We start from the raw sequence: 10,920 nt of genomic DNA on the forward strand, positions 1-10,920 counted from the left end.
CTGCTCACTAGGCTGACCCTGGCCTGGGGCTGCCCCGTGGGATCTTCCTGCTGCCTCCCTAGCCTGCCTGTGAGCCGTATGGAGCAGAGCAGGAATGCTGTAGACTCCAGCTGCAGTGCTTAGGGCCAAGGGAATTTCTCCAAGTGATTATTCCTCTTTTATCTCAGTTTCTTCATCTGTAAAATGGGCTAAGGCCCTGACACAGTTGTCCTGACATGCCCCCAGGCGGGAGCAGCCTCCCAACGTGTGGGAGTTGCTGTTCCCCACAGCAGCGTGTCACAGCCCTGGGCACATAGCAGGTGCACAGTGACCGTTGGTTAATCGATCCATTCATTGGAGAGAGAGGCAGGATGTACTGCTGGTCCCCTGATTTCCTCATGGGCAGTGCAGTGACATTGGCAGCGGCTGCTAAGGAAATGGGCAGTCACCAGGGGAGAGAAATAAGAGCAAGAAAGGGAGGCGGGTGGAGAGGTAGTCAAGCACAGAAAAGGTGAGAGCGTTTTGTTTGTTTGTTTTCTGGGAGAACAGGAGGTGGGGCTATGAGCAGCGCGTGGACACGACTTCTCAGTCACAGTTACAGAATTCAGAGCTGGAAAGGGGAACCTGGAGATCACAGACCCACCCCTCCCCACCCAGGGGAAGCAGTGCGCCCCGGGAGGGTAGGGGTTAGAGGTGGGAGAATGGGCTCCTGGGACAGGCGCTGCCCCTCCCTGGCAGCAGGGCCCTCCCACCCTCTCCCACCCTCTCCCACCCTCTCCCCAACAGCCCCCAACAGCCCGCCCACGTTCTCCCCTTCTTCCCCCAGGCTGCTCCAGCAGGGCGTGCATCTCCGCGGAAACCTTTGAAGAAGGTGAAGGGGCAGAAGATATGGAGAAGGAGAGCAGCGCTCTGGGTGTAATTTATTTCCTGTCACCTCTTGCCCATTCTCCCTCATTCCTGTTCAGCAGCTTCCCCGGCCTCCTCTTCCTCTCCCACCCCCTCGCCCTCCTTTCCTTGACTCTACCCTTTAAGGACCTGGCCTAGTCCGGGAAGCTGAGGCCACTGCCTCTGCAAAGGGGCTCAGACCTCCCAGCCCAGCGCGCCCCCCCGCCCCCCCACCGGCTCTTTAGCAACGCGCTGGTTTCTGGAGGTAGTGAGGGGACGCCTGTCAGGACCCTGAGTGGCCCCGTGGGCGATCCGGGGTGGGCGAGCCAGGGTGCACCCGCTCTGCCAGGGGGAATCCGCGCGTGGGCCTGGCCTGGCACCCCAGCAGACTCTGAGGGTGCACCCCTGCCCCCGCCCTTCCAGCTCTCGGGACTTTTCCAGTTGGACGACAGTTATGACACCTGTTCCCCCAAGTCTGCTCTGGACACGGGAGAACGCATCCAGGGAGAAAAAGGAGGTGACGATTAGGACACGTGAATGTGAACGAGGAAGAAAGGTGGGTACGCGAATGTATTAGCCAGTGCTTCTCTGGCTTTCTTCTTGGAATTTCAGGGCAATGGACAGAACTGTGGAGAGCGCTGGGGGGTCTCGCCCCTGCGGGGGAGATGACCAATGTCTGGGCAGAAGCAGCGAGGGCGGGCTGCCGGGGGGGGGGGGGGGCGGGGGGGGCTCCCCAGAACACTGGCACTCCTTCCAGACAGCCGCGCCTCCTGGCTCAGCAGAGCCGCCCCAGGCCGTCCTCAGCTGAGCGGCCTCGGAGCCCGCGGACCCGCCTCCCTAGCCGGGGCGCCAGGGCCGCCTTCCCGGGGACTCGGGCGCCGCCCAGGCCCCGCCCACGGAGAAGCGGGCGCCGCTCCACAGGCGCCTGCGCGGGCGCGGGGCTCGGCGCGGACTCGGCGGAGACGTTTGCTAAGGAAATGGGCAGCCCAGGGTTTCCCGGGGTTCGCCACGAGGCTTGCCCTGTGCGCTGTGCATGTTTAGCAGCTTCCCTGGCCTCTCCTCTCCCCGCAGGTGCCCGGCACCCACTGACCCAAACTAGGACGATCCCAAAATGCCTTCAGATGTTCCCACGTTCCTCCCGGAGTGGGGGTACGGGGGGGGGGGGCGGGGGGCGGGGGCCGTGGAGAACCGCTCCTCTGAGCTGGAGGACCTGAGCCGCTCCACCCGACGAATTAATTTATTTTTTGTTTTATTAGTTAGTTTTTAGTTTTACAGTTATTTAATGTCATAGCTTTAAAGTTACCTGTTTATAATGATTTCATTTTAAAGATTCGTTTTTTTAGTTACTCATTTTCAGTTACTTATAGTTATTTCGTTTTAGGAATTGTATTTCCAAATTAGTTATTTGACATACTTTTTAGAGTAAAATGTTTTTAGTTATTTTAGGGTTTCCTCCTAGTTATTTAGTTTTAAAGTGACTTATGTTCACAGTTGTTTAATTATTTGGGGTTCCGGGTTTTTTACTTTTACATTTTTGTCATTTAGGTTTTTTAGTTATTTTGTTTTAAATTATTTCATTTTCTTAGTTATTTCTTTTCAGCTATGTCTTTGCCATTTAAAATTTTTTTTCTGTTCTGTATTTTTACTCATTTTATTTTCATAATTGTTTTCTTTAGAATTTGCCAGTCAGGATCCAATCAACAGAGAGACACCATACCGGTTCTTTTAAGAGAGAATTTAATATAAATAATATTATTCAACTGGTAGAGATTTTTAAGAGAAAACCAAAAGTGATAATGAGATGTTATGGAGAGTCTAACTGCAAGAAGCAGCTCTCCCCTCAAGAGCTGAGGGAACAAAGGGAAGGATTGGAGGTGGCCCCACCAGGCTGGGGTTCCCCTCCGAGGAGAAGGTCCTGCCTGATGGGACAGGTCCTAGGAGCTGGGTGCAGAGGAGGGGTGCTCCCCGCTGTTGCTGCTGCCTCTGAAGGGCTGCGATGAGGCTGGTGTGGAGGGGTTGAGGGAGCCACCACAGCTCTCAGGGTGAAGACCAGTGGCCAGGGGATGCCATGGGAACCCAGGCACATGGGAAGGAGCTGACCCCCTTTCCTCCTCTAGCCTCTGATCAGTCTGCCTATGGGCTGAACCGGACAGGGAGCAGCTAGCTGGTGAAGGAGGCATGGCGAGTGGCCCGTACCACAAAGCAGAGAACAGAAGCATAGGCCCGAAGCTAAGAAATCACCGCTAACCCCAGCACACGGGGCTCTGGAGTTATTTAGTTAGTTTTAGTTTTGGATTTAGTTAGTTTTGGAATTGTTAGGGTGATGTGATTTTAACTTTTCGCTGGACATGAGATTTGGCCGAGTCTTCAGTCCCTTGGTTTGTTTCTGGAATGGGGTGGGTAACAAATACGGGCAGGAGTGTTTCCTGTGAGGCTCAAGAATATCACTTAGATTTAAGAAAAACAAAAATAAGTGACTCTCTTTGCTCATAAAAAAAGCCCTTTGACTGTGTGGCCAGCAAAGGGCAGAGGCTAAGGGACAGGCCACTCAAGGAGGGACAGGCCACTCAAGGAGGGGCTGTAGGCACCATTGTCCTGCAGAGTGTTCTTTGACATTTTTCAAAAAGTTAAGCTATGTTGTGCCCGCCCCCTCATGCCCCCTTTCCTGACAACAGAGTATCTTTCTTGAGTGTGTTTCAGATTTGTAGACAATATTTATTATTTGCACAATAAAATAAAGTTCTTCCCAAATCCATAGGAAATTTTATTTCTTTTTATCTGCATTATTTTCCAACACACATTGTTCCATTTTCACCATTAAAACATGTATGTATGTATGTATGTATGTATGTATGTATGTATTCACTCATTTTACTCAACACCTACGGCATTTCCTGAGCACCCCTGTTCTAAGGAGGCGCTGCACCAGCGAGACCAGGGAGGTGTGATGATGAGTGAGAAGCGCTCAGTCCAGGCGGGGAGACAGATATGGAAGCAGATCAGCACAATACAGTGTGATGCTCTGAGGGCTCAGAACGCTGCCGCTGATCCAGTGGTCAGGGAAGGGGTGACATCTGAGCTGGGTCCTCCAAGGCGTTTTTCTCCGAGTGAAGGGCAGCCTGGTGGTGCACAGGCACAGAGGCACGCCACGCACAGCAGGCAGGATGGACTGACCCGGCTCACAAAGGTGTTGCCATTACCTGGTGCTGACAGATGCAGCCTCATTGAGGCCTCACAGCCAGACTGCAAGAGAATAGGAAGTAACATCAGGAGCCAGTGCTCTCCCTGATCTTACTGCCCCAGCCACAGTTTGCAAGGCCCTCTGACTTGCCCTTCCTGGAGTTCTTCAGCTGCTTCCTGGCTTTCTCATTGGTCCAGCCACTCCTTCCCATGTACCCTTGGAGGTGAGTCCCACCTTCCTCCACCTTTTGGTTCCTGTTTCTTAAAACATCTGCAGGGAAGGAGGTGGGTTGAGACCAGCCAGCTGTGACTTGAGATGAGGTCAGAGGTGACTCACAGGTGAGGTCAGCTGCAGAGGAGGCACAGGAGAGCCACTGCAGGGTCTCAGGGAGGTTCTGCAGAGCAATCGTGAATCCACAGATTGGGATTTTTAAAAATAATTCTTATTGTTGAAAGTATTACATATGTCCTCCTTCTCCCCCACTTAGCCCCTCCAGCCCCGCTCTCCCCCCCCACCAGGCCTTCAGCACCCTATTGTCACAGATTGGGATTTTTTAAAGCACACAGCGCCTTTTGCTGCAGGAACAGCACTGGACATGTCTACCAAGTCACAAGAGAGTATAATCTATGCTGGCATGTTTTCACACTTCTTACAGGCAGTCTTGATGCAGGTTTCTCAGCAGACTTCTCTGCTTTGGCCTCTCCCATTATCAATCACAAGATATGCGTTTCTCAATGAGGATCTGTAAAACCAGAGCGGGACAGAAGAATCCTCAGGGTTCTGACTATTAGAACAGTCAGGAAACACATCACTTGGATCCTCTGAAAAACCTTTTTCACTGACTAGCCAGCCACTGATTACAGAAACACAGCTCAAAGCTTTTTCCATTCTTTGGACCGTTGTTGTTTTCTGAATCTTTGAAAATGGCCATACTTGACGGTGCTGGCTGAGCACAAAGTGCCCGAACCCCTGGCCCCACAGGAAGACCCTCTCCACAAACCTCACATCCCAGGGGGGCGGCCAGAGGAGCCAGTGCGATGCCAGGCCTCGTGGCTGGTATTCCCAGATGCCTCCCAGGTGCTCTGGGTGGTCCTCTCTGGCCTTCCATTCGGCCTCCCTGTCCATGCCCCACATTGCTACTCTGCTTGCAGATGTCCTCTGAGAGAAAACTGGGCTCGTGGTGGACTGTGGGGTGGGACGGGAACAGTGGAATAATTCTCGAAACACCAGGCCAGATACACAGCAGGTCCCCAGCAGACACTGCATTCCCTGCCTCAGGGCCTGGACACACTGCTCACTCAGGAAATAACTTCGTAAAGGCGGGGGAGGTGGCTCCTCTGTGAATGAAGTTTGGGTCATTTTTCCATTTAAATAAATGGAAAAGAATCCAAACCCACCCGATAAAATCCTCCAGCCTCCTTTCACGACCTGTTCAAACCATCCGTGGCTTTACAATGTTGCCTGTTGCCCACTAGAGGGACCCAGAGTTCAACAGGTCGCTGAGGCGTCACCCCAAATGCGAGGGCTTTGGCTGAAGCAGTTGCGCTGAAAGTGGCGCTGGATCTGTAAAACGTGGCAGGCGTCTGCGTCCACACTAAACACCAGCCGTGCATTAGGAAATAATTAGAAACATAGATTCTCTACACCAGCATTTCCCAGAACACATTTTGTAGAATAGGCAGAAGAGTGTAAGAGTTTAGCAACAAAATTATCTAATAATAAATACATTTTTAAAACATGACATAGTCTGTTCCTCTCTCAGTTGGTTCCAACTAGATTAAAGGATCTAAGAATGCTTGCAGAAAGGAAGTGTGTATACTTTAGTTAAACTCATCATCTCCCAAGCTCATTTGAACCCTTTTCTTTGTGGACTATAATATCCCGTGTGTATTGGTAAAGGGAAAGGTTAAGCTGTTGTAACAAAAAGATCAAGCAATATAGTGACTGAAAGAATATCCTTTCTCATGAAACAGCCCTGGTTGGGTATGCAGGCCGCGTGGCCCCACCCTGTCATCTGGTGTCCCAGGTTCCTTCCTTCTGGTTTTCCCACCATTCCCCTAGAACAGTGGTCAGCAAACCGCGGCTTGCGAGCCACATGCGGCTCTTTGGCCCCTTGAGTGTGGCTCTTCCACAAAATACCACGGCCTGGGCGAGTCTATTTTGAAGAAGTGGCGTTAGAAGAAGTTTAAGTTTAAAAAATTTGGCTCTCAAAAGAAATTTCAGTCCTTGTACTGTTAATATTTGGCTCTGTTGACTAATGAGTTTGCCAACCACTGCCCTAGAACATTGTCCTTGGCTGCAGAGTCAAAAGCAAGTCTGAGAGGGTCTGATTTCCACTCGCAGCAAGCGGGGAGAACTTGGCCGATGACACGTGCAATGTTGGAAGGCCCGCCCTCCACAAACGGCACGCACCTTCTATTCCTTTAGTGAAAGCCTAGTTGCATGGCCACAACAGCTACCAGAAGGGCTGGGAGTGTAGCGAGGAGGACATTGCCCACCTGTGATTTTATTACTATGTGTCAGTATCACCCAGCCAGCCCGCAGCAGAGCAGGGACTAGAATCCAGGTCTCCCAACTCCTACCCAGGATTCCAATTACCACATTAGCATTGCTTACTCCTTCATCATGTATGAAGTGCCCTTGAGTTCAAGTTTATTGTCAGATGAGGATAGAAAGCTTTATAAAACACAATTTCACTGATTCTCTATAAAATATCAATTGCATCTTTAATCTGCTAACAGTTTTTATTTATGGTTAAATTTTTGAATATGGCTATTAAAGTAGCAAAAGCTATAGGTTTATATCATAATATTTTAATTTGCCAGAGAACACATACAGCGGGTCCTCAAACAATGTTTCATTCAATGTTGTTTCACTGATGTTGTTAAAAAAAAAATCAATTCCTGCCCCGGGGCCACTGTTTGTATGGAGTCTACATGTTCTCCCATGTCTGTGTGGGTTTTCTCTAGGTACTCTGGTCTCCTCCCCATCCCAAAGATTTGCACATGAGGTGAGCTATCTAAATTGTCCCAGGCCCTGGCTGGTATGGCTCAGTTGGTTGAGCCTTGTCCCATGCTGGTTTGATTCCCTGTTAGGGCCCAGGCAGGAGGCAGCCAATTGATGTTTCTCTCTCTCATCAATGTTCCTCTCTCTCTAAAATCAATAAAAACATATTAAGTTGCCCCAGTCTGAGTGAGTACAGGTGTGTATGAGTGTGCCCTGCGGTGGAAGAGCGTCCTGTCCAGGGCTGGCTCCTGCCTTGCACCCTGAGCTGCAGGGGTAGGCTCCAGCTCCCTCTCCACCCTGAACTGGAAGAAACGGGTTGGAAAATAATTACCTTCCTTGTTTTTATTCATCTTTCTTAAATGTATGTATAGTTCACATTTATCTTAATCTTTAACATTAGAAGTATTTGGGGTTCTTTATTTAGAAGTTTTGTGATGTTTTTATTCATCTTTCTTAAATGTATGTATAGTTCACATTTATCTTAATCTTTAACATTAGAAGTATTTGGAGTCTTTATTTAGAAGTTTTGTGATGTTTTTATTCATCTTTCTTAAATGTATGTATAGTTCACATTTATCTTAATCTTTAATATTAGAAGTATTTGGGGGTCTTTATTAGAAGTTTTGTGATGTTTTTGTAACCAGAAATATGTCATAGGGACTTAACTCTTTTTTATATCAATAAGCCTCTGGTAAAATAAAGTTGCAGTTTCCAAGAACCTATTTCTAACATTAAGTGAGGACTTACTGTGCTATGGGAATAAACAAACATAAGAGGAACAGAGTATAAAAATCTTGAAATGGAACCCAAATACATCCCAGAGTTTAGAGTATGGAAAGAGGCATTTCAAATGAGTTCTGAACAACAACAACAAAAAAGGTAAATTATGTGTGAAAGTGTTGCTGGGATCCCTGTATAGCAATGTGGAAAAAATGGTGTTTACCTCAGCCCTCAATATAATTCATATTGTTCAAATATGTGACTTAAAGGAATCATGAAAGTCAAAGCATTTAAAATATAATGTTGAATAGGGTAAAGTCTTTCCAGACAAAAACTGTAAGAAAACTAAAAGAAAATTTTGATGAATTAGGCTATGTAAGAAGCAAAAACTTATACGTAGAAAAAAGAACAAAAAGTCAAATCATAAATACATTTTCTTAAACCTCACCTGAGGATGTTTATTTGTTGTTTTTGTTTAAGAGAGAGAGGAAGGTGGTGGGGAGAGAGTGAGAGAGAGGCATTGATCCTTCGATCTGTTGCCTCCTGTACATGCCCCAACCAAGGACTGAACCTGTAACGTAGGCATGTGCCCTGGCAGGGGATCAAACCCGCAACATTTTGGTGCAAAGGACAACTCTCCAACCAACTGAACCACCTGGTCAGGGCCATAATACGTTTTAAAACATATGGCTCTGACTATTTCCTTGGTACATAAAGAGCTTTTACAAATCAGTAACAACTAGAGGCCTGGTGCATGAAATTCATGCACGGGTAGGCTTCCTAGGCCTGGCTGGCAATTAGGGCCGATCAGGTTCCCCACCTCCCCGCCTCCTCCTTCCCTCACTTCCTCAGCACCCCACTGCTGCTGGTCTCCCACCATGTTCTGTGCCGCCTCCTGGGGGTCAGTGCACGTCATAGCGATCGATCAAACTCCTGTTCTCCTGGTCAAACTCCCGAGGGGGCACTTTGTATATTAGCCTTTTATATATATAGATAATAACAGCAATAGAAAAAGAAATGGGCAAAAGACATGAATATACACAGGAAAGAAATTTAAAATCCAATAAATATACAAAAAGCAGCAAGACAATAAGATAATCTTTTTTCATTAACAGACAGTCCAACATTTAAAACTTTGATAACCTCCAGTATTGGAGAGACTATAACAAAACCAATACTGTCATACACCACTGGTGAGGCTGTAAATTAGTACTAGATTTTAGGAAACAATTTGCAATGGCTATCAAAATTTAAAATACGTATATGATTTGATCTAGCAATTCCACTTCTAAGAATTTATTTTAATAGTAAACAAATCAACAAAGATATAGATAGACAGGTGTTTGTTTTCACATTGCTCTTAATGGGAAAGCAGGTAGCGGAAGATGGGGAACAACCTAAATGTCTGTGGTAGTGTTAAAATTCATCCCCAGATGGTACTCCTCCCTTTGAGTGTGGGCAGTAGCAGTGACTCTGATCAATAGAATGTGGTGGAAGCGATGGTAACAGACTTTCAAGACTGGGTTATAAAAAGCATTTTGCCTTCTTCCTCATTCTGCCTCTTGAATTAGTCACCGTGGAAGAAGCCAGCTACCGTGTTGAGAAGACACTGAAGCTGCCCCATGACGAGACCCACACGCAGGAACTGAAGCCCCTCGCCCGCCCATAGCCGCGTGAATGAGCCACCCGGGAGGTGAGCTCTCCAGCCCCAGCCAGGCCTTCCGGCGGCTTCAGCTCCAGCTGATTCCTTGGCTGAAACCTCATGAGAGACCCAGAGCCAGAAGAACCCAGCTAAGCTGCTTGTGAATTCATTACCAGGGGATCATGGATAAGAAATGTTTGGTTTAAGCTGCTAAGTTCTGGGGTCATTTGTTAAGCAACAATGGATAACAGATATAATATTAAATAATAAAAAGCTGGTTAATAAAGTATTCTTCTGACATAAATTGGAACTCCATGCTGCTGTTAAAATATCTTCTGCTTGAGATGTAGAAAGCTGGAAGGGGTACTATCTCCACACTTGCAAGATTTTTAAAAATCTGGAAAATACACAAATCCACAACTTTTCTTGAACTCATGAGAGAGCTGAGTTCACAAGGCAAAATCTAACCTGAAATTTAAAGAAAAACATTTCTTTCCCCTTCTTCTCCCCTCTGCTTCTATCCCCACAGGCACGGATCTCCTAAACTCTAAGGGTCCCTCTGGGACTTGCAACCAGGGGAGCAATGGGCAGCGGAAGCTCATCCAGGCTTACCCCCTGACCCTGTCTCTGAGGCCCCCTTTCTCTGACTTCTCAGTGAGCCGCAGCAGCCCAGCCTGGGCTCATTTCCCCACCTGGTCCTCTCCTGTTGCCTCTTCTGTCCTCGGCCCTTCCTTGTTTCACTGTCCCTACCTTAATAAACGTCCTCTAAAATTCACCTGGACTCACGATGTGAGATGTTTCCTGTGTGAAGTCAAGCACCCACACACTACCGGCCAGCCCTAGCAGACCCGCTCAGGGCCAGGGCCCCTTCCAGCAACCGTCTTCTTAAGTGCACCAGAACATCTAACAAGACAGACCATTGTTATGGGATGAATTGTCACACACACACACACACACACACACACACACACACACACACCCCTCTGTGTTGTATTGATCTCATTCTACTGATAGTAAACTATAGGCTACGAATGTATATTCTTCACTCAGACTCATAGGCCTGAGAGATAGATAATCCTCCGTTGTTTCGTCTAATTTAATAGAGGAAGGATGTAAGACATGAAAAGGTTGCCTTTCACAGATATTAAGTAGTTTTTGTGTTCCAGGAACTTTGGGTTTGTAAAACCACCTGGGAACAGGCATTATTTTCTCCATTACACAGCAGGAGAAACCAAGGCTCCGTGGGGTCATCCAAGGTCGTACAACTGGGGGATTGCAAAGGCCAGGTTCTAACCCACATCTCCCTGACTCCAAGCTCAGCTTCTCCTGCTCCTCACCAGGTGAAGCCCCAGGTGAGGCGGCCGTGGCTGCCTCAGACATTTAGTGAGCACACGGAGACGGACCATGCTCTAACCACTGAGCTTTAAGACTCCTGCCCACCCTCGTGACGGAGGGGCTGACTGTCTCCTGGCTGAGAGGCATCTCTGGCTTAATTCAAGGTCTTAAG

At 48.0% G+C, this 10,920-nt stretch overlaps 1 protein-coding gene across 7 annotated transcripts in view; it reads left to right on the top strand.

Moving 5' to 3' along the window:
• Positions 1 to 10,187, top strand: part of MCF2L2 (MCF.2 cell line derived transforming sequence-like 2) — a 204,964-nt gene extending 194,777 nt beyond the window's left edge. For 6 of the 7 annotated variants that reach the window (XM_080653993.1, XM_080653995.1, XM_080653996.1 and 3 more), the window contains 3 exons: positions 806 to 894; positions 1,288 to 1,420; positions 9,343 to 10,187. In XM_080653993.1, coding sequence (XP_080510119.1) covers positions 806 to 894; positions 1,288 to 1,392 — 194 coding nt within the window. In that variant the 3' untranslated portion in view covers positions 1,393 to 1,420; positions 9,343 to 10,187. Of the gene's footprint in view, positions 1 to 805; positions 895 to 1,287; positions 1,421 to 1,935; positions 2,007 to 9,342 lie in introns of those variants that run through there. The other variant, XM_080653994.1, reaches the window with a different exon arrangement.
• Positions 10,188 to 10,920: the final 733 nt, after the last annotated feature.

The sequence above is a fragment of the Plecotus auritus genome (genome assembly GCF_963455305.1).
Source record: "Plecotus auritus genome assembly, chromosome: 2".
NCBI lineage: Eukaryota > Metazoa > Chordata > Mammalia > Chiroptera > Vespertilionidae > Plecotus > Plecotus auritus.